This window comes from Bombina bombina, chromosome 1 (assembly GCF_027579735.1).
Source record: "Bombina bombina isolate aBomBom1 chromosome 1, aBomBom1.pri, whole genome shotgun sequence".
Taxonomy (NCBI): Eukaryota; Metazoa; Chordata; class Amphibia; order Anura; family Bombinatoridae; genus Bombina; species Bombina bombina.
This window is the reverse complement of record NC_069499.1, coordinates 602,993,806-603,019,181: the sequence shown is the minus strand read 5'-3', so window position 1 is coordinate 603,019,181 and position 25,376 is coordinate 602,993,806. Positions and strand designations below refer to the sequence as shown.

The following is a 25,376-nucleotide window of genomic DNA, read 5'->3' as shown; positions in this document are numbered from 1 at the left end:
TATTCCCACAGCAACATACAGATGTTCTGGAAATCTTGCTAATTTGGGATTAACATAACCTCGTGACTCGATTGGAATATTCCCAAGCCTAAGAACTACTTATTATCTTGTGGTATCAGGAAGATTGGAATCTATGCCTTCATTTCAGGGTGGCATATTCGCAAAGTATTGTTTACCTGCTGTTGGTTGAGGTGATGGACTGGGAAAATCCTCAGAAGCAGCCAATGCCTCAAGAGCTTGAAGAGTGGATACAAGAGCATCATCAAGCTCCCTTGCATGGTCTCTGACTGTCCTTGGCTGAACACTGTCTATCAATGTGACAGGTAACTCCTCATATCCAGGCCCTGGCAATATGTTCACCTTCTCCTGTCCCTTACCCTTTTCCTGGCTTTTCCCTACTCTTCTCTTGGGCTCCTCCTCATCTGAGCTGTTGTCTCCAAAACCTGGTGGAGGGGGAGCTGCAGCAGGAAGCAAGGATACTGTCTCCCCAACCTCACATTCTCCTGCTTCTCTATTGACCTCCTCCTCTTTTTCTTCTTCTTTATCCCCTCTCTTGATCTCTGGAGGTGGCAGGGATATGAGATCTACCATGTTGTCTTTGCATGCAGAGGATCCACATGGATTTGTGCACTCCACCCCCCCACTGTCCCCTCCAAGGCGGCTCTTCATCTTTGCTTTACAAGAATCGCAAAAAAATTGAGAGCTTTCCAGTTTCACCTGGGTGTCCATAGTGAAGGAACGGGACCTGCTGACCTCGGGCGAACTCCCGGACCCCATCGAACCTGGCTGATCGGTGGATGCCTTTGGCGTTGGGTCAGATTTTGTTCTGGGTCGAGTCTCCTCTGTGACAATGTTCTTATTGATGTCTCTTCCCGCCTTATTCCGTAGGTGGAGGTAGCAGAGATTGACAGGCTCCGCATTCTCGGAGGGGTCAGTGGCTGTGGTGGGGGTTGAGCTCTTTGGGAGAAGTGAGTTTGAGGAAATGCTAGGGGTGGGGCACGTCTTGATGGGAGCTGGCGTGCGTGGCACTGTGGGCACACTGAGGTAATCTGTGAATGAATGGTGAAAAATTCTTATTTATTAGTATTCAATGAGTTGCTTTTCATTTCAAAACAACTATATTAAAATTTTCATTTATAAAAAATCATTTAAGGAAGCTCCCATCCATTTCAGGATGGTAACATTTATTGCAAACAGCATATTTAATTGAAGCAAAGCTCTTGGTGAATTCAGTCCTTTGTCTTATTATTTTACTAGGCATAAACTTCCATTTGGGTTCAATGTAATAAGGGGCAGTATCTTTGATAAAAAGGTAGTGGTGAGCTAAGTCTGCTAGTGACTTATAATATAAATAAATAATAATAAGTCACTTACTGGAGGATTGTTGCCCCTGAGAGGACATTGCTTCTCTTTGGATGTCATTGAATGGAGTGTCAGTACTTAGAGGCAGTGCTATTTATTGAAGGGACAAAATTACTTATTTGGACGGAGCGTTTCTCAGAGATAGAATGTCTCTCAGGGTTAGTGTTGATCATTGTTGGTGTATTATTACTTATTTATGGTGTAGTGTCACTTATTGAGAAACAATATCAATCATTAGTATGCTGTGTGTCTCCCTGAAATGCAGTTAAATAGAAAAAAGGAGAGAGTGGGGATGCGCTCCGGACAGAGCTAACCGTCAGCTTTTAAAATAATTGTGTGTACAAATAGAGAAAATGTATAAAAATAAGATGTATAAAAAGATGTAAAAAGCAAATACAAATGTATATTTAGGCAAAACTAACTACCTGTCTTCAAAGTGTATATATGAACAAAATAAAGTAAATACGTTAAAAAGTGAATAAACAAATATTTATTCTATATCATAACAGGATGAAAAATGATAATCAATATACATACACCAATAAATCAGATGCCGCCATCTAAATTTAAAAAATAGCACTTTGTGCACAATAAAAATGGCCAGAAAAATATTTATTTATATATATATATATATATATAATACCGTCCATACCACACAGGTTATACCCTCCAGAGGTCGTCTGCCTGGGTGCTATGATGCCTTAAATATTTCCTGTACAAATGACAGCACTCTCAGGTCTTTTTTCAAAATGAGATCAACAAAATTCTCTTTTTTAATGGAACGTTTTCGAGGAGCTTGTCCCCATCATCAGCATAACATTCAAGTGTGACAAAACATATATTTATACAAACAAACCAATTAATCAAATCTTAATAACCTGTGTCTCCCTTGGTGTCCCAGAAAACCGCCAACCACTCGTGTTTGGAACGCACTATGCGTTCCAGTGCTTTGTAACCGGAAGTACCTCATGTCATGTGACTTCCGGTTTCGTATATTCACAATATACCTTATCCGTGCAGCATTTACATATTTCAAACTTATACTCTTGAGTACTTTTGCTTACTATATGCCTATTATACTCATATAGACATTACATTGCCTTATTTTACTTGTGATCTTGTGATACACTGACTTGTCACTTCTGCAGCGTAGTCTAATCACTCTCACACTAGTGTGCTGATTTGTGCAAACTTTATATTTTTGCATTCCACTTTCTCTGTGTAGTCTATATACTGTGTCCATGTATTGTGTGGGTATTAACTTTTATGTGTTTATTTGCAATAGCTTGTGTTGATTGTGCCTTTTATGTTTATCTCGGTTACCATGGTTACCCAGTAGTGTTGGCTATGCATTCTCTATGTGTCTTGCAATCTTTATATAGCCATATTCCCTTAATTCCTTTATTGCACTTAGACTTAGAGGTCTATTGGTTGCCCCACTACAATCTAGTATGCATGTGTATTTACTCTTCCCCTAGGTGAACATATTGCGTTACTCAGCCCCTCTTTTCTTAGACCCTTGTATCTTAGAAGGTGTCTGCTTAGAGGCTAATGATCTAATTGTGCCTATAGGCACCTTACATCTTTTACACATACATTTCTGACATATAGTTTCTTTAATTTCTGTTCTGTTATCATATTATTTTGTACATTTAGATGTAGCATGTCCTCTTATTTAATGCTTTTATTATTTTTTCTCTATGTTGTTGTTTGTTATTTATTTTTCTAAGATTGTCTCCTTGTATACAGGATTTTCAAGTGTCCCCACTGTGGTACACCTGTCTCCTAGACTTCTATGCCTTGGATCTGTGTGCATAGCCATTCCACTTCCAATTAGCAGTCTATTTCCGTCCTGCTGTGTCTTTAGATGTTGTTCATCCTTTCCATGCTTATCTTTTGTTGTAATAGGCTACTGTGTATCAAGGTTATGGGAGTTGTTGTTTTACTGGTAACCTGCCACTACTGTGTCTTACTCCAGGAGTAGTGGGAGGCACTGTCATGTCTCCCCCTGCTCTGATCTAAGGTATATGACTAGGGCACTACCCCCCTTGGGGTCTGTGTCTCAGTCCTACCTTGATCCGGTGCACAGTATCTGGCCATCGTACCTTTGTATGTGTCTCCTACCTACACCAGTGCCTTAAAATCTGGTGCTGAGTTGAGCCCCCCTGGGTGTATTGTGCCCAGTCTATACATCCATTCTGCTTCTCGTCTGAGAAGGGCTTTATTACGATCGCCTCCTCTGTCAAGCTGGGGGATGTGGTCAATTAAGATGTATCTGATGCTGGAGACTTGATGTTGTTTTTGAGTGCAATGTCTGGCTACAGGTTGGTCTGAATTGCCTGTGTCTAGTGCCACCCTTATCGCCCGCCTGTGGTTAGCCATTCTTTCACGTAATGTCCCACTGGTCTTACCAATATAGAATTTGGCACATGGGCAGTAGAGTAGGTAGATTACATGTGTTGTATTGCACGACAGAGAGTGTTTGATGTGATACACCTTGTTAGTATGCGGATGGTGGAAGGTCTTAGTGGCTATTAGGCCATTGCACGTTGTGCAGCCCAGGCACTTATATGAACCTTTGATGTTAACCTTATCTTTCTTTAGATAGCATTTTTTGGGGTCTGTTTTGACCAGCAGGTCCCTTAGATTTGTACCCCGCCTGTATGCAATCATCGGTGTGAGATTATGTGCAAATCTTAGTTTTGGGTCCGATTGTATCACGGGCCAATGTTTCCTTAGGATCTTGCCAGCATCACTGGTATTTGGTGAAAATGTAGTTGCCATTATGAGCCTGTTAGTTGTATCACACCGATGATTGCATACAGGCGGGGTACAAATCTAAGGGACCTGCTGGTCAAAACAGACCCCAAAAAATGCTATCTAAAGAAAGATAAGGTTAACATCAAAGGTTCATATAAGTGCCTGGGCTGCACAACGTGCAATGGCCTAATAGCCACTAAGACCTTCCACCATCCGCATACTAACAAGGTGTATCACATCAAACACTCTCTGTCGTGCAATACAACACATGTAATCTACCTACTCTACTGCCCATGTGCCAAATTCTATATTGGTAAGACCAGTGGGACTTTACGTGAAAGAATGGCTAACCACAGGCGGGCGATAAGGGTGGCACTAGACACAGGCAATTCAGACCAACCTGTAGCCAGACATTGCACTCAAAAACAACATCAAGTCTCCAGCATCAGATACATCTTAATTGACCACATCCCCCAGCTTGACAGAGGAGGCGATCGTAATAAAGCCCTTCTCAGACGAGAAGCAGAATGGATGTATAGACTGGGCACAATACACCCAGGGGGGCTCAACTCAGCACCAGATTTTAAGGCACTGGTGTAGGTAGGAGACACATACAAAGGTACGATGGCCAGATACTGTGCACCGGATCAAGGTAGGACTGAGACACAGACCCCAAGGGGGGTAGTGCCCTAGTCATATACCTTAGATCAGAGCAGGGGGAGACATGACAGTGCCTCCCACTACTCCTGGAGTAAGACACAGTAGTGGCAGGTTACCAGTAAAACAACAACTCCCATAACCTTGATACACAGTAGCCTATTACAACAAAAGATAAGCATGGAAAGGATGAACAACATCTAAAGACACAGCAGGACGGAAATAGACTGCTAATTGGAAGTGGAATGGCTATGCACACAGATCCAAGGCATAGAAGTCTAGGAGACAGGTGTACCACAGTGGGGACACTTGAAAATCCTGTATACAAGGAGACAATCTTAGAAAAATAAATAACAAACAACAACATAGAGAAAAAATAATAAAAGCATTAAATAAGAGGACATGCTACATCTAAATGTACAAAATAATATGATAACAGAACAGAAATTAAAGAAACTATATGTCAGAAATGTATGTGTAAAAGATGTAAGGTGCCTATAGGCACAATTAGATCATTAGCCTCTAAGCAGACACCTTCTAAGATACAAGGGTCTAAGAAAAGAGGGGCTGAGTAACGCAATACGTTCACCTAGGGGAAGAGTAAATACACATGCATACTAGATTGTAGTGGGGCAACCAATAGACGTCTAAGTGCAATAAAGGAATTAAGGCAATATGGCTATATAAAGATTGCAAGACACATAGAGAATGCATAGCCAACACTACTGGGTAACCATGGTAACCGAGATAAACATAAAAGGCACAATCAACACAAGCTATTGCAAATAAACACATAAAAGTTAATACCCACACAATACATGGACACAGTATATAGACTACACAGAGAAAGTGGAATGCAAAAATATAAAGTTTGCACAAATCAGCACACTAGTGTGAGAGTGATTAGACTACGCTGCAGAAGTGACAAGTCAGTGTATCACAAGATCACAAGTAAAATAAGGCAATGTAATGTCTATATGAGTATAATAGGCATATAGTAAGCAAAAGTACTCAAGAGTATAAGTTTGAAATATGTAAATGCTGCACGGATAAGGTATATTGTGACTATACGAAACCGGAAGTCACATGACATGAGGTACTTCCGGTTACAAAGCACTGGAACGCATAGTGCGTTCCAAACACGAGTGGTTGGCGGTTTTCTGGGACACCAAGGGAGACACAGGTTATTAAGATTTGATTAATTGGTTTGTTTGTATAAATATATGTTTTGTCACACTTGAATGTTATGCTGATGATGGGGACAAGCTCCTCGAAAACGTTCCATTAAAAAAGAGAATTTTGTTGATCTCATTTTGAAAAAAGACCTGAGAGTGCTGTCATTTGTACAGGAAATATTTAAGGCATCATAGCACCCAGGCAGACGACCTCTGGAGGGTATAACCTGTGTGGTATGGACGGTATTATAATTTTCTATACACAGTGATACCCCCACCTCTCTACTGGTGATAATCCAGAAAAAAACCATCTTGATTATTCTATTATTTTGTATGCTACCACTGACTGAACATCACCTCTTAGTATACTGGACATTTACCACGATTGAAAGTGAATTGTAGAGCCATTTGAGCCAGGAAGATCATTTACAGTGCATGAACAATATAACTAAAATGGACCCTGTCTTTTCCCAAACAACAGCATTACCACCACCAGGAAATACAGCAGTGCAACTGGAAGAAACCCCAGGTGAACATGCCCTGGTGGCACAAATAGGCACGGTGACCTATACACAGGATGATGCAGCGAGGATACTATTCGCCCCAATCAATAGAAGTACTGGTGAGACCCCTATAAATTTATACCACAGCTTATTAAAACTCAAAAACGTGAAATAGACCTTATGTTACATGGTAGCTACTTATCTGAATACTATAGACTTAGCCACATACCTAGGGGATTCAGGGTTAAAAACATCCCCACAATAGGACGTGACAACCCAGAGTTCAGAAGGAAATGGTGTCACATCTTAAATAAGTGCTCCCTAGATTTAGTACTCCTAGTAATTGAAGAGGTTACAAATATACTAGGAAGGGTGAAGATAGAAATATCAACATTTGAGGAAGCACATAACACCACACTTACATTAGACCAACAAGAAAATTGGCTACTCAAACTAAACCAGCAGATAGAAAAATATAAAACAGATTTAACAGTTTTCAAAAATAGAAAACTTGACTCTGTTAATGCAGATTACACTCATGGTAGGGTATATAAATGGCTAACGAACTCTACAGAAGGTAGAAATAGAAGAACCTACAGACCCAGACGAGTGCAATTTGCAACAATAGATACAAGTGGTGCTGAATCGTCCGAAACGGACACTAACACCTCACACACGACCTCTATGTCACCAGGTACATATACACCACAAACAACACGAGGTGACACATATATACATAGGGGACACTCCACCCCAGAACGCCATTTCTCTTGTTAAGTGTATCCAGTCCACGGATCATCCATTACTTATGGGATATTAACTCCTCCCCAACAGGAAGTGCAAGAGGATTCACCCAGCAGAGCTGCTATATAGCTCCTCCCCTAACTGCCATTACCAGTCATTCTCTTGCACCCAACAAATAGATAGGATGTGTGAGAGGACTGTGGTGATTATACTTAGTTTCATACCTTCAATCAAAAGTTTGTTATTTTATAATAGCACCGGAGTGTGTTATTCCTTCTCTGGTAGAATTTGAAGAAGAATCTACCTGAGTCTTTCTATGATTTTAGCCGGAGTAGTTAAGATCATATTGCTGTTTCTCGGCCATCTGAGGAGAGGTAAACTTCAGATCAGGGGACAGCGGGCAGATTAATCTGCAAAGAGGTATGTAGCAGCTTATTATTTTCTGACAATGGAATTGATGAGAAAATTCTGCCATACCGATATAATGTAAACTCAGCCTTAAATGCAGTAGCAGCAACTGGTATCAGGCTGTCATGTATGTATATTTTACACTTCAGTATTCTGGGGAATGGCACTTCACTGGAATTATACTGTATGCATAAAACTTTAGCCTAATTTGCAGGGACTAGCAACAGGCTTTTTAATAACACTCAATTTATTAATGTTAAACGTTTTTTGCTGGCATGTAAAATCGTTTAATTTTCTGAGGTACTGGGTAAAAAAATGTTTTGGGCACTATTTTTTTCCACTTGGCAGTCGTTTTATTTAATTTATGACAGTTTACTGATCTCTCTCACTGTTATGTGTGAGAGGGAGGGGCCTTTTTTGGTGCTTTTGCTACGCATCTAAAAATTCAGTCAGAAGTTTATTGTCTTCCCTGCATGATCCGGTTCATCTCTACAGAACTCAGGGGTCTTCAAAACTTGTTTTGAGGGAGGTAATCACTCACAGCAGAGCTGTGAGATTGTAGTTGACTGTGATAAAAAAACGTTTATTTCTGTATTTTTTTTTTTATTTTTTTTTTCTGCTATCAGGGTTAGTTATCCTTTGCTAATGGGAGCAATCCTTTGCTAAAATTGTGTTTTTTTTTACAAAGATTTGATGCTATAACTTTTCAGTTTATTAATTTTCAACTGTCATAACTTTTTCTGTGCTTCTTATAGGCACAGTACGTTTTCATATTATAGTAAATTACTTGAAAAGTATTTCCAAGTTGCTAGTTTATTTGCTAGTGTGTTAAACATGTCTGATTCAGAGGAAGATATCTGTGCTATATGTGCTAAAGCCAAAGTGGAGCCCAATAGAAATTTATGTACTAACTGTATTGATGCTACTTTAAATAAAAGTCAATCTGTACAAATTGAACATATTTCACCAAACAACGAGGGGAAAGTTATGCCGACTAACTCGCCTCACGTGTCAGTACCTGCATCTCCCGCTCGGGAGGTGCGTGATATTGTAGCGCCGAGTACATCTGGGCGGCCATTACAAATCACATTACAGGATATGGCTACTGTTATGACTGAAGTTTTGGCTAAATTACCAGAACTAAGAGGTAAGCGTGATCACTCTGGGGTGAGAACAGAGTGCGCTGATAATATTAGGGCCATGTCAGACACTGCGTCACAATTTGCAGAACATGAGGACGGAGAGCTTCATTCTGCGGGTGACGGTTCTGATCCAAACAAACTGGATTCAGATATTTCAAATTTTAAATTTAAGCTGGAAAACCTCCGTGTATTACTAGGGGAGGTGTTAGCGGCTCTGAATGATTGTAACACAGTTGCAATACCAGAGAAAATGTGTAGGTTGGATAAATATTTTGCGGTACCGGCGAGTACTGACGTTTTTCCTATACCTAAGAGACTTACTGAAATTGTTACTAAGGAGTGGGATAGACCCGGTGTGCCGTTCTCACCCCCTCCGATATTTAGAAAGATGTTTCCAATAGACGCCACCACACGGGACTTATGGCAAACGGTCCCTAAGGTGGAGGGAGCAGTTTCTACTTTAGCTAAGCGTACCACTATCCCGGTGGAGGATAGCTGTGCCTTTTCAGATCCAATGGATAAAAAGTTAGAGTGTTACCTTAAGAAAATGTTTGTTCAACAAGGTTTTATATTGCAACCTCTTGCATGCATTGCGCCTGTCACGGCTGCAGCAGCATTTTGGTTTGAGTCTCTGGAAGAGACACTTGAATCAGCTCCATTAGATGAGATTACACACAAGCTTAAAGCCCTTAAGTTAGCTAACTCATTTATTTCAGATGCCGTAGTACATTTAACTAAACTTACGGCTAAGAATTCCGGATTCGCCATTCAGGCACGCAGAGCACTGTGGCTAAAATCCTGGTCAGCTGACGTTACTTCTAAATCTAAATTGCTTAATATACCTTTCAAAGGGCAGACCTTATTCGGGCCCGGGTTGAAAGAAATTATCGCTGACATTACAGGAGGTAAAGGCCATGCCCTGCCTCAAGACAGAGCCAAACCTAAGGCTAGACAGTCTAATTTTCGTTCCTTTTGTAATTTCAAAGCAGGAGCAGCATCAACTTCCTCTGCACCAAAACAGGAAGGAGCTGTTGCTCGCTACAGACATGGCTGGAGACCTAACCAGTCCTGGAACAAGGGCAAGCAGGCCAGGAAACCTGCTGCTGCCCCTAAGACAGCATGAATCAAGGGCCCCCGATCCGGGAACGGATCTAGTGGGGGGCAGACTTTCTCTCTTCGCCCAGGCTTGGGCAAGAGATGTCCAGGATCCCTGGGCGTTAGAGATCATATCTCAGGGATACCTTCTAGACTTCAAATTCTCTCCCCCAAGAGGGAGATTTCATCTGTCAAGGTTGTCAACAAACCAAATAAAGAAAGAGGCGTTTCTACGCTGCGTACAAGATCTTTTATTAATGGGAGTGATCCATCCGGTTCCGCGGTCGGAACAAGGACAAGGGTTTTACTCAAATCTGTTTGTGGTTCCCAAAAAAGAGGGAACTTTCAGGCCAATCTTGGATTTAAAGATCCTAAACAAATTCCTAAGAGTTCCATCGTTCAAAATGGAAACTATTCGGACAATTTTACCCATGATCCAAAAGGGTCAGTACATGACCACAGTGGATTTAAAGGATGCTTACCTTCACATACCGATTCACAAAGATCATTACCGGTATCTAAGGTTTGCCTTTCTAGACAGGCATTACCAGTTTGTAGCTCTTCCATTCGGATTGGCTACGGCTCCGAGAATCTTCACAAAGGTTCTGGGTGCTCTTCTGGCGGTACTAAGACCGCGAGGAATTGCGGTAGCTCCGTACCTAGACGACATTCTGATACAAGCTTCAAGCTTTCAAACTGCCAAGTCTCATACAGAGTTAGTACTGGCATTTCTAAGGTCGCATGGATGGAAGGTGAACGAAAAGAAGAGTTCTCTCTTTCCACTCACAAGAGTTCCCTTCTTGGGGACTCTTATAGATTCTGTAGAAATGAAGATTTACCTGACAGAAGACAGGTTAACAAAGCTTCAAAATGCATGCCGTGTCCTTCATTCCATTCAACACCCGTCAGTAGCTCAATGCATGGAGGTGATCGGCTTAATGGTAGCAGCAATGGACATAGTACCCTTTGCACGCCTACATCTCAGACCGCTGCAATTGTGCATGCTAAGTCAGTGGAATGGGGATTACTCAGACTTGTCCCCTACTCTGAATCTGGATCAAGAGACCAGAAATTCTCTTCTATGGTGGCTTTCTCTGCCACATCTGTCCAGGGGGATGCCATTCAGCAGGCCGGACTGGACAATTGTAACAACAGACGCCAGCCTACTAGGTTGGGGCGCTGTCTGGAATTCTCTGAAGGCTCAGGGACAATGGAATCAGGAGGAGAGTCTCCTACCAATAAACATTCTGGAATTGAGAGCAGTTCTCAATGCCCTTCTGGCTTGGCCCCAGTTAACAACTCGGGGGTTCAGTCGGACAACATCACGACTGTAGCTTACATCAACCATCAGGGAGGGACAAGAAGCTCCCTAGCAATGATGGAAGTATCAAAGATAATTCGCTGGGCAGAGTCTCACTCTTGCCACCTGTCAGCAATCCACATCCCGGGAGTGGAGAACTGTGAGGCGGATTTCTTAAGTCGTCAGACTTTTCATCCGGGGGAGTGGGAACTTCATCCGGAGGTCTTTGCCCAAATACTTCGACGTTGGGGCAAACCAGAGATAGATCTCATGGCGTCTCGACAGAACGCCAAGCTTCCTCGTTACGGGTCCAGATCCAGGGATCCGGGAGCGGTTCTGATAGATGCTTTGACAGCACCTTGGACCTTCGGGATGGCTTATGTGTTTCCACCCTTCCCGATGCTTCCTCGATTGATTGCCAGATTCAAACAGGAGAGAGCATCAGTGATTCTAATAGCGCCTGCATGGCCACGCAGGACTTGGTATGCAGATCTAGTGGACATGTCATCCTGTCCACCTTGGTCGCTACCTCTGAAACAGGACCTTCTGATCCAGGGTCCCTTCAAACATCAAAATCTAATTTCTCTGAAGCTGACTGCTTGGAAATTGAACGCTTGATTTTATCAAAACGTGGTTTTTCTGAGTCAGTTATTGATACCTTAATACAGGCTAGGAAGCCTGTTACCAGAAAGATTTACCATAAGATATGGCGCAAATACTTATATTGGTGCGAATCCAAGAGTTACTCATGGAGTAAGGTTAGGATTCCGAGGATATTGTCTTTTCTACAAGAAGGTTTAGAAAAGGGTTTATCCGCTAGTTCCTTAAAGGGACAGATTTCAGCTCTGTCCATTCTTTTACACAAACGTCTGTCAGAAGTTCCGGACGTTCAAGCTTTTTGTCAGGCTTTAGCTAGGATCAAGCCTGTGTTTAAAACTGTTGCTCCACCATGGAGTTTGAACTTAGTTCTTAATGTTTTACAGGGGGTTCCGTTTGAACCCCTTCATTCCATTGATATCAAGTTGTTATCTTAGAAAGTTCTGTTTTTAATGGCGATTTCCTCGGCTCGAAGAGTCTCTGAGTTATCTGCCTTACATTGTGATTCTCCTTATCTGATTTTTCATTCAGACAAGGTAGTTCTGCGTACTAAACCTGGGTTCCTACCTAAGGTGGTCACTAACAGGAATATCAATCAAGAGATTGTGGTTCCATCTTTGTGTCCTAATCCTTCTTCGAAAAAGGAACGTCTGCTACACAATCTAGATGTAGTCCGTGCCCTGAAATTTTATCTACAGGCAACTAAGGATTTTCGACAAACGTCTTCCCTGTTTGTCGTTTATTCTGGTCAGAGGAGAGGTCAAAAAGCTTCGGCTACCTCTCTCTCCTTTTGGCTTCGTAGCATAATACGGTTAGCCTATGAGACTGCTGGACAGCAGCCTCCTGAAAGAATTACAGCACATTCTACTAGAGCTGTGGCTTCCACTTGGACCTTTAAGAATGAGGCTTCTGTTGAACAGATTTGCAAGGCTGCAACTTGGTCTTCTCTTCATACTTTTTCCAAATTTTACAAATTTGACACTTTTGCTTCTTCGAAGGCTGTTTTTGGGAGAAAGGTTCTTCAGGCAGTGGTTCCTTCCGTATAAAGAGCCTGCCTGTCCCTCCCGTCATCCGTGTACTTTAGCTTTGGTATTGGTATCCCATAAGTAATGGATGATCCGTGGACTGGATACACTTAACAAGAGAAAACATAATTTATGCTTACCTGATAAATTTATTTCTCTTGTAGTGTATCCAGTCCACGGCCCGCCCTGTCACTTTAAGGCAGGTAATTTTTCCATTAAACTACAGTCACCACTGCACCCTATGGTTTTCCTTTCTCTGCATGTTTTCGGTCGAATGACTGGTAATGGCAGTTAGGGGAGGAGCTATATAGCAGCTCTGCTGGGTGAATCCTCTTGCACTTCCTGTTGGGGAGGAGTTAATATCCCATAAGTAATGGATGATCCGTGGACTGGATACACTACAAGAGAAATAAATTTATCAGGTAAGCATAAATTATGTTTTTTTAGGGGTAACCACCAGGTCACGGGGAGGAGGAGGAGACAGAGGCCACACATCAGGAGGGCGGGGAGGAAGATACAGGCCAGCACGCCGCAACAGAATGAGGACATAGTAGTCAATCTTAGTGAACACATACTAACCATAGCAGAAAGACAAGTCCTCAACAAAGGCCTAACATTCATACCAAGCCATAGCACTCCAGAATTAAAACTTAAAATAGATATGTACAAACATAATAGAGTGCTAAAAATTAAGGAATTCTTCCAAGACACCCCCACACAAAAGACAGGAATGTCTCCATTAGATAAATGTAAAAAGGCAAGTACATTTGAACCGCACAGTAATAGCGCGTCAACTAAGACATACATAAGACTCACCACGCAGGACTTTGAAACAATAAGAGTTAACAAAAAATGGGCACATAACTTAACACAAGAAGAAAGACAAGCCATCAAAACTTTGCAGGATGATCACTCATTGGTCATTCGCCCTGCAGATAAAGGCGGGGCTACTGTCCTTTTGAACTATTCAGACTATAGAGAGGACATCCTGCAACAGTTAAGTGATGCCGAAACATATACCACACTAACAAGAGACCCCACGGGCAAATTCAAGCAGGAACTTGACCAAGTCTTAACACTTGGAGTCCAGCAGGGATATCTCAATGAAAATTTATATGAATTCTGTACTACTAAATACCCAAAAGTGCCAATTCTATACACCACGCCCAAAATCCATAAAACTATGGATAGACCACCAGGACGACCGATTGTGTCGGCGGTACAATCCATGACACAACCGGTAGCACAGTTACTCAACATATTACTGCAACCCACAGTAAAGAAAACAATATCCTACATCGCTGATACAAATGACCTCATACGTAAACTGGGGGATGTTGCTGTGGAGACTGGGGACATCCTGGTAACCCTGGATGTCAACAGTCTCTACACCATCATCCCTCATGACAAAGGGCTCACAGCAGTCAGGAAACATCTCATTGAAGATAGAGAATATGAGGGACCCCCAATTGAGTACTTCATGACACTTATGCAATTTTGTCTCACACACAACTACTTTCGATTTGAAACTCAATACTACTTGCAGACATCCGGCACGGCGATGGGGTCAAATATGGCCCCATCGTATGCCAACATATACATGTCTGAGTTTGAAAAGACATATCTGTGGAACAAAGACATAACATCTATAATTTTCTATGTAAGGTATATAGATGATGTCTTTTTAATCTGGAGGGGAGGACAAGACACACTATTAGAATGGTTCCAATACATTAACAACACAAACACACCGGTAAGATTTAAAATAACACACAGTGCAACAGAAGTACATTTCCTGGACCTTAATGTATACATACAAAATGGTACATTAGGCACTACACTGTACTATAAGCCCACCGATAGGAACTCCTTATTATGTGCCACTAGTTGTCACCCACCAGCGTTACTCAAAGGAATCATAAAATCACAACTGATGCGAGTAATACGTAACAACACAGACAAAGCTACAGGGGACTCCCAACTTCAGTTTATGAGGGACAAATTTATACAGCGAGGATATAAAAAGAATATGGTAGATACAATTGTACAATAACTACTACCATATACACAGACAACTCTTATGAACAAAGAAAAAAACAAAGATACAACTAACAGGCTCATAATGGCAACTACATTTTCACCAAATACCAGTGATGCTGGCAAGATCCTAAGGAAACATTGGCCCGTGATACAATCGGACCCAAAACTAAGATTTGCACATAATCTCACACCGATGATTGCATACAGGCGGGGTACAAATCTAAGGGACCTGCTGGTCAAAACAGACCCCAAAAAATGCTATCTAAAGAAAGATAAGGTTAACATCAAAGGTTCATATAAGTGCCTGGGCTGCACAACGTGCAATGGCCTAATAGCCACTAAGACCTTCCACCATCCGCATACTAACAAGGTGTATCACATCAAACACTCTCTGTCGTGCAATACAACACATGTAATCTACCTACTCTACTGCCCATGTGCCAAATTCTATATTGGTAAGACCAGTGGGACATTACGTGAAAGAATGGCTAACCACAGGCGGGCGATAAGGGTGGCACTAGACACAGGCAATTCAGACCAACCTGTAGCCAGACATTGCACTCAAAAACAACATCAAGTCTCCAGCATCAGATACATCTTAATTGACCACATCCCCCAGCTTGACAGAGGAGGCGATCGTAATAAAGCCCTTCTCAGACGAGAAGCAGAATGGATGTATAGACTGGGCACAATACACCCAGGGGGGCTCAACTCAGCACCAGATTTTAAGGCACTGGTGTAGGTAGGAGACACATACAAAGGTACGATGGCCAGATACTGTGCACCGGATCAAGGTAGGACTGAGACACAGACCCCAAGGGGGGTAGTGCCCTAGTCATATACCTTAGATCAGAGCAGGGGGAGACATGACAGTGCCTCCCACTACTCCTGGAGTAAGACACAGTAGTGGCAGGTTACCAGTAAAACAACAACTCCCATAACCTTGATACACAGTAGCCTATTACAACAAAAGATAAGCATGGAAAGGATGAACAACATCTAAAGACACAGCAGGACGGAAATAGACTGCTAATTGGAAGTGGAATGGCTATGCACACAGATCCAAGGCATAGAAGTCTAGGAGACAGGTGTACCACAGTGGGGACACTTGAAAATCCTGTATACAAGGAGACAATCTTAGAAAAATAAATAACAAACAACAACATAGAGAAAAAATAATAAAAGCATTAAATAAGAGGACATGCTACATCTAAATGTACAAAATAATATGATAACAGAACAGAAATTAAAGAAACTATATGTCAGAAATGTATGTGTAAAAGATGTAAGGTGCCTATAGGCACAATTAGATCATTAGCCTCTAAGCAGACACCTTCTAAGATACAAGGGTCTAAGAAAAGAGGGGCTGAGTAACGCAATACGTTCACCTAGGGGAAGAGTAAATACACATGCATACTAGATTGTAGTGGGGCAACCAATAGACCTCTAAGTCTAAGTGCAATAAAGGAATTAAGGGAATATGGCTATATAAAGATTGCAAGACACATAGAGAATGCATAGCCAACACTACTGGGTAACCATGGTAACCGAGATAAACATAAAAGGCACAATCAACACAAGCTATTGCAAATAAACACATAAAAGTTAATACCCACACAATACATGGACACAGTATATAGACTACACAGAGAAAGTGGAATGCAAAAATATAAAGTTTGCACAAATCAGCACACTAGTGTGAGAGTGATTAGACTACGCTGCAGAAGTGACAAGTCAGTGTATCACAAGATCACAAGTAAAATAAGGCAATGTAATGTCTATATGAGTATAATAGGCATATAGTAAGCAAAAGTACTCAAGAGTATAAGTTTGAAATATGTAAATGCTGCACGGATAAGGTATATTGTGAATATACGAAACCGGAAGTCACATGACATGAGGTACTTCCGGTTACAAAGCACTGGAACGCATAGTGCGTTCCAAACACGAGTGGTTGGCGGTTTTCTGGGACACCAAGGGAGACACAGGTTATTAAGATTTGATTAATTGGTTTGTTTGTATAAATATATGTTTTGTCACACTTGAATGTTATGCTGATGATGGGGACAAGCTCCTCGAAAACGTTCCATTAAAAAAGAGAATTTTGTTGATCTCATTTTGAAAAAAGACCTGAGAGTGCTGTCATTTGTACAGGAAATATATATATATATATATATATATATACATACATAAAAAAGGAGACGCACTCGCCGGGTCTTAGTAATTAGTGTGTTTAATACACCATAGCAAGTAGTGACATTTCGGGGTAGTTAGCCCCGTCCTCAGACCATAACCTGGTTATGGTCTGAGGACGGGGCTAACTACCCTGAAACGTCACTACTTGCTATGGTGTATTAAACACACTAATTACTAAGACCCGGCGAGTGCGTCTCCTTTTTTATGCATATGTCTTCTTTAGATGCACCCCGGGCACCTGCTGCTTATCGGTTACAGTGAGTGCGGAGCTCTGGGACTGTTTTATATATATATATATATATATATATATATAGAGAGAGAGAGAGAGAGAGAGAGAGAGAGAGAGAGAGAGAGAGAGAGATTAAAAATATAGATTGGGTTAAAAAAACGCTAGTCTTGAACATATGAGTGACAGATATTGCATTAACAGATGGCACACAATTGTGTTTTAGAGTTATTCAATGGGATATCCAGCTGATTGCAAATCCAGCATTAGGGCCTAAAAAGTACCTGTACCCCTGCGCTCGATAATGCTGGGTTCCTGAAAACGCTGTCTGGGTTAGTTACAGGCAATCTCCAGATTCCTCTATGAGTGTGGGCGCTGATTTGAAAGCTCCATTAATAACGGTATGCAAAAATGTCCCGATCACGTGACTTCTAATCCTTTTTTTGCAATTGGTTGAATGGATCACACTTGAGCTGTTTCTATGAAACGATAGTTCTGCTACCTTGTTTGTAATTGTAGCCCAATTTGCGATCCTCTTCCACCTGAGCTTATGGTGAGGCTTATATGATTAGCTGTCCAAAGGGAGATGTTGTTGAGAGCGCTACAACAGGAGTTTTAAAGCCATTCGTAATATACACAAAGTGCTTAGTCTACCTTTTCTGCTCTGGTATCTCCACGTAACAATTGTGAAATGGAAGTGAATCAGTTTTAATTGAGCGCCTCAACAGGTTAAAGCAATGAACACTCGTTTTGAACACAAAGTGTTTCTTGCCCCCGTTCTGCTCTTACTGATTATTAACGTCTCTTTGTATATGTTTAGTGAGCAAATCTAACCCTGCCTTTATCTTACCTGAAAAACAGTGTCAAGTAATTGGCATCAGTATTTCTTGCTTGAAACAAATAGAAAGAGAATAATATTTATTATTGGAAGTATGAATGATTAGTTGGCCACTAATCATAAGGGCAATGTGACTCAACTCATTTGGAATAAGACTCTCTCACTTACGTGCCCTGTCACGAATTGGAAGGGTAGTTTTATACATAGGAAGATAGTGTCAGTGGTATAAATGTCTCCCACTTAAAGTACAACATTTCTCACTGGTGTGTGTTTCACGCAAGAGAGTAGCATTTTTAAAGTTACTTTCACTTGCTGGTGGTACCGTTTTACTCATTGGATTTAACATCACTAAACCACTCAACATGGAGTTTCAGATATAGAATAACTACACTAGATTCACAAAAACTTCCCCAGCCCCTCTCCTCTTCATCCTTTAATTAAAGCCTCCTTGTTTCTCCATTCTTCAGTAAACCGGTTTCACAAAATAATACAGGCACGAAGGCTGGGAGGTCTATTAGTATTAGTCAATTTAGTACAGAAGCAACTGAAATCAGTGAGCAAAGCATCACCCATGGTACATTTGCATTAATTAGAAAGCAGTAGCCTTAGTTGATTGAGAATGTTAAGAACATTAAGATGCAGAATGAGAGGCACCCTCTATGTTGCTAACCTCACAGAATTCACTAATGATGCATTATGAGGAAGACAGCGATTTCTAGATCACTGTCTAGTTTATTACACTTTAAAACTTGTCATGAACGTTTATTTGCTAATATTCCATATGTATTTACCAAGACCATGAAGGAAAATGTGTGTAAAGCAGATGCTGTGAAATATTTATTTTCTGCACCTTTGGAGGCTGATGTTAACCTCTGCATTAGCTGTTAGAGGAAATTGCAACCAATTCATGTAACCTAATTTGGGTGGGTCAAACTACTACAAGCAATCTGACAATATTTGTAAACTTTTTATTTCCTAATCAAAGACTAACCGAGTTAGTGGAAGCGCCACTTAAGGTTATTTTAAATAGTAATGAATAGAGATCGTATTTCTTATAATGACTACCTATTTTATTTCAAGCTTTCCGTGAATACACCTAAATTCTGCTTACCGGTGTTTGACTTGTGTGGAGGGTGGAAGGTTGCTCAAATTGATGGCCCAGTGACGTCAGATGTGGAAATGTATTCTGCGAATGAGCAGAACAGCGAGGTTGCATCTTTCTATGAGTTGCTTATTTCAACAGAACACCGGCCAACACATATTTGTGGAGGATAAACCCCCATATTAAAAAAATAAACAAAAACACATCAAATTACATTAAATCACCTATATAAATCTCTATTATACATGCATTACCGGAGTTACATTTATTTTTCTGTGCCATCTTGAGTTTCTTGAATATTCTAGAGCAGGGGTGTCCAAACTTTGCTCTCCAGAGGTTTTGGAACTACATTTCAGATGATGCTCAGCCAGCATTTTATCTAGCTGAGCATCATGGGAAATGTAGTTCCAAAACCTCTGGAGAGCAAAGTTTGGACACCCCTGTTCTAGAGGGAACCCAAGGTGATTGCCAAGAAAAAACCTTAAGGAACCCAGTGAGCCTTAGTAGGCAGCAGTCTATGTATATAGTATTACATTTAAGTGTATTTGTACTGCTCTTTTTATTAAACTTTGAAGGTAATTTTCCATGACTTTAAATTATTTATTATATTTGATATTTTTATATTTAGAACCATATTCATTATTCATTCACAATCCATGCTACTCTTTGTTTGTACAGATAAAATGTTATTACTTATTTGCTAATCCTTATTATTATTGTTATATTGTCAGTATACACAAGAGAGGAACCAATGGACGATACTTTGGAACAAACTAGAACATGCCAGCACATACCATTAACTGGGTTATGTATAGAGGATATCAGGAAAAAACTGGATAATATTAAGGTAAATAAAACTCCAGGCCCTGCTAGAATACACCCAAGGGTGTTAAGGGAATTTAGCACTGTTATAGACAAACCTCTACTCTTAATTTTTAAGACTCATTATCCTCAGGGATGGTACCCCAGGATTGGCGTAAAGCTGATGTGGTGTCACTCTTCAAAAAGGGAAGCAGGGATGATCCAGGAAGCTATAGACCAGTTAGTCTGACATCAATAGTGGGGAAGATTATATGATTATATAAGATTATATAAAATGGGATTATAAGGGATTATATTGATGAGCACATTCGTGTAAACAAGATTATGAGTTCAAATCAGCATGGTTTTATGAGAAATAGATCATTTCAAACTAATCTAATTAGATTCTATGAGGAAGTAAGTAAAAATATAGATAAAGGGGAATCAGACAATGTGATATACTTAGATATTGCTAAGGCATTTGATACAGTGCCACATGAGAGATTAATGCACAAAATTAAGGGACTGGGAATAGCTGAAAATGTTAGCTCATGGATAAATAACTGGATAAAAGACAGGGAGCAACGAGTAGTAGTGAATGGATCATACTCAGATTGGACAAAGGTAATCAGTGGAGTCCCCCAGGAATCAGTACTGGGCCCTGTTCTTTTTAATATTTTTATAAATAACTTGGAGCAAGGATTAAATAGTGACATCTCTATTTTTGCAGATGATACTAAGTTAAGTAAGGTCATAAGGTCAGAGCAGGATGAACTTTCATTACAAAGGGATCTGCAAAAATTAGAAGTACGGGCAGGTAAATGGAAAATGAGATTTAGGGGTCTATTTATCAAAGCGTCAACTGAAAATACACTGGAATTCCGCATCGTGTTTGTCGCGAGATTGATCCGCCGTAATTATCAAAGTGTCAAGATCAGCAAATGTTGAAATTTGTGAAGTAAAATACGATCCCGCGATCTCAATCTGATGCAGATTGATGCAAGTTAAAAATAACACTATTTGAAGCGGATGACATAGAACTCAATGGGAGTCTAAAAACACAGAAAGCTTATTTATGTTCGATGCTGCAAGAGAATGAAGTATATTACATAATAAATTAAAAACTTTATTACATTTGCATACCCTTTCTAAATCAAACAATATTTTTGCTCCACATTTGGTGCACTAGTAGATATAGGGATAAAAATTAAAAATCCATTACTGCTTATGGATTATGCTACAAATTTGTCTCTCATTACAAAGCAAGGGGACAATATTATTTCTACAAATCTGGTGCAAACTTGTTGCACTAATAGATATAGAGATAAAAATGAAATAAATACACAACATAATATAGCTAACTTCCTTTTTATTTGTTGGAAAAATCGATATGCACCATGTTTGAGCCATATAATACAAGTCCCACTATCCATTTCGCGCCATATTTGACTCAACACTTTTCGCACCAATTATGATGCAAACTCCTAAACAACCCACACACTAGTGAATTTTTCCACAACTTTAAATTGGGATATGCATAATCACATGATTTATGACATCAGCCCAAATTGCTTGATACTTTTGTCATTGATCACTCATCAGAACTTGTAAGTGCCATTTGTTACATTGTGTATTATACTTTGAAAGTATGTATATGTGAAATTAGTATTAAATATAAACATTGATGCGGACATTAGGACACACAGTGTAATATTTTAGACAACGATTTTAAAATTCGAATTAATATTTGATTAAATATAATCTTAAGCTGATAGCTCAAAGGGATACCACCTAATTTTAAACTGTCATGATTCAGATAAAGCAGAAATTAAAATCACCTCTTTACTGTCATGCTATTTTCAGTGTATTTCTTGAATTTATTTTTCAGTAAGAAATGTCATTTTATATGCCAGCCCATTTTATAACACCTGTGTTTTTTAAAAATAGATTGCAATCAGGAGGGGTTAGACAGGTGCAGAGAGAAAACTGGCCCAGCTCTTAAAGGGACAGGAAACCCCAAATATTCTTTCATGATTTGGATAGAACATACAATTTACTTCTATAATCAAATTTGCTTCATTCTCTTGTTATCCTTTGCTGAAGGAACAGCATTACACTACTGGCAGCTAGCTGAACACATCTATTTAACCAATCACAAGAGACAAATGTGTGCAGGCACCAATTAGCAGCTACCTCCCACTAGTGTAGGATATGTGCGTATTCTTTTCCAACAAGGGATACCAAGAGAACAAAGCACATTTGAAAATAGAAGTGAATTTTAAAGTGTTTTAAAATTAGATGCTCTATCTGAATCATGCAACTTAAATTTGCACCTCTCTATCCCTTTAAAATATCCATTGATAAAACAGGACATCACGAAGTGGCAACAGTGTTGCTTTTCTTGGTATGGGTGACTATCGTCGATCAAAATGAACATTTTGCCTAGACTCCTTGACCTCTTTAGGACACTACCAATTGAGGTCCCCAACAAAGATTTAGATATTATCCAGTCCAAACTAATTTCTTATCTAAGAGGAGGTAAACATGCCAGAATCCCCGGAATAATACTCACGAGACACAGACAATTAGGGGGGGTGGGGCTCCCCAATTTAAGGGACTACTACCAGGCTGCCAGACTCACTCAGACTGCGATACTGGGGAGACGAGACTGCGATATTGTATGGCCTGCTTTAGAAGCTGCTATGGGGGGACTTAGCTCACCAGACGAAGTACTATGGAGGAAGGAGACGCTGAAGACCATAAAGGGTTTTAAACCACACGCATTACTGACCTCTTGCAGACAATGGCATAAATCAATACATTCTCATAAGTTAGTATCACAATATACTCTTAAAAGGCCATTAAAATACATACTCCCGGGAGACTGTCATATACATATAGACAAATGGGAAAATAAGGGCCTGTACAGGGTGGCAGATTTTATACAACAAGGTTCTATGATCACATTTACACAATTACAAAGAAAATTAGATCCATTGCCCCTACAGTGGTTTGTGTATTTGCAGATCTCCTCGGCTGTCCATTCTTACACTCTTGAGGGGAGGGGAAATCAATCCACAACACTAGGGAAACAGTGCAGCGCACATCACAGACCCAAACAAGCTATTTCACATATGTACCACGCGATACAATCAGCCAGCATAAAGAATAAGCCACCCATTGTCAATAGGTGGGAGAGAGACTTGAATATTGATTTAACAACAGAGGAATGGCACACTATAACATTTGATGCAAATAAGGGTTTATTGAGTGCAGATCTCAGAGAAAATAGCTTGAAATCGGTGTTTCGTTGGTACTTGACACCCGAGAGACTGTCGCACTCTGTCAAGGGGGGCTCCGGTATCTGTTATAGAGGGTGCGGGACCAGGGGTACATACATACATATGTGGTGGGAGTGCCCCAAGGTTAAGAATATATGGGATCAGACCTCAGACTTCTTGTCCAACTTGATTGGAGACCGTATAAACATTAGTGCCTCACAGGCCTTATTAAATGCTAGAACCCAGGGTTACAAGTCCCACATAAACACCTTTCTTAGAATAATCTTCACCACAGTTAGGACCTTAATAGCCAAACATTGGAAGACAGGAGTACCGACTTGGTCGGAGATTGCTAACAAACTTGCCAGAATGTACGCTATGCATGAGACAGCTGCCCACCTACAAAATAGGATGGACTCTTTTGGGAAAATCTGGTTCTACTGGATAATGGGGGGAGCCAATACCAACCCCTGTTAAATCACATAATAGAGAGAGACTGAGAGGTAATTGTAGACACAAACCATAGCAAAGTCAGGGATATAGCTGCGACATCCAGAGATGAGAGGCCGAAAGTAGACATTCAGCATTCTGACAGGTTTATTGTTATTAATGTTCAATTTATATATGTTTTTCTTCTTTTTTCTTTATGTATACCTTTTATTATGTTTGTATTGTTCTCATCAAAAAAGAAAAAGTGCAACTGGGGTGCTGGAGACCCAGCTCCGGACTGGATCCTTCAATCTTTTCTTTTTCTCACAAGCCTTTATATGTCATACCACATTGTTGTGCCCGGTGTGGGCTGGGTCATTGGTGGCCCAGGTTTACTCTATGTATGTTCATTTTGTTATGATATTTTTGCACTCAATAAAAACCATTTCAACTAAAATATCCATTGATTGCAAATAAATACATATGATACTCTGATTACGTTATATTTGCAATTATTCCTGCTCGCTGAAAAAAAGTGAGCGGTACACCTGTACCTGCCTGACTCGTAATACCAGTGGGCGTTAAAAAGCAGCGTTAGGACCTCTCAACGTTGCTTTTTAAGGCTAACGCAAGATGGATATGATTGCTAGTATTAAATGGGTCACATTTTAGTGGGATTATTTAAGTTTAACTGGAGCTTTTTGTAAATATTTTAGATTTGTATAGGTTGAACTTAATGGACTTTAGTCTTTTTTCAACCTCATCTACTATGTTTCTATGGTATTATGTAATTTATATTTTATTCTTTAAATAAGAGCATTTAGCACATTTGTGTCATGGGATTTTCCAGAAGACATCTGTGCAATGATAAAGGCTGTATTTGCATTCCGCTTGTAGCATTGGTTCCCAGAAATTGGTTGTTGTGTGGTGCCAGTCCCTTGCACTGTATGTGATGCTGAAGGATTTAAAGAATACCAAAATGTAGCTGTCACGCTGCGCCGCTCTAGCTCTTGCTAGGGACGTGGAGCCTGCTTTTCTGCTCGTTGCCTAGGGTAGAGTCGGCACTCGGCTCCTGTGTGTGTGCGGCGGTGACGTCATCGCCACACTCTCCTTTAATTTTGAAGCCGGTCAGGATCTCCTGTGGCGCGAATCCTGTGCCTATGTAAGTTGCTCACTTTCTACCTATCACTGCCCTTAGTGTGCTCCTGGGTGTGATTGTTACTGTATACTGGATTGCCATAACGTTATTGAACTCTGCCTGTCTGACTACACTGCTTGCTTAACCCCCTAAAGTACTGGATTGCCATTCTGTTATTGAACTCTGCCTGTCTGACTACTCTGCTTGTTTAACCCCTAAAGTACTGGATTGCCATACAGTTGCTGAACTCTGCTTGTCTGACCACTCTATTGGTTTATTCCTGAACTGTAATTTTTGGATTCCTTTGTTGCCGATTCCTGCCTGTTTCCGGTCCTTCTATTGGTTTACCCTTGAACTGCCTTAACGCTGGATTCCCTAACTGTTGCCGCCAAAGACTACCCTGCCTATTGTGAGTACCGCTTACCTCATTTTGCAAACTTTCTCTGCTCTGGGATATTCCCTATCATTTCAGCTAGACGCCGGGATAAGAAGACTACTGGCCAAGTTTGGTCTGATAGTGGAATATCCCACAAGCATTACATTATACTTGGGCCATG

The 25,376-nt window shown here is 40.5% G+C and overlaps 1 protein-coding gene across 1 annotated transcript in view; it reads right to left on the bottom strand.

The window, feature by feature from the left end:
* The window catches only part of FRMPD3 (FERM and PDZ domain containing 3), a 204,232-nt gene that overhangs the window by 29,574 nt on the left and 149,282 nt on the right, over positions 1-25,376 (bottom strand). The window contains exon 13 of the mRNA XM_053713630.1: positions 177-1,049. Coding sequence (XP_053569605.1) covers positions 177-1,049 — 873 coding nt within the window. The remainder of the gene's footprint in view (positions 1-176; positions 1,050-25,376) is intronic.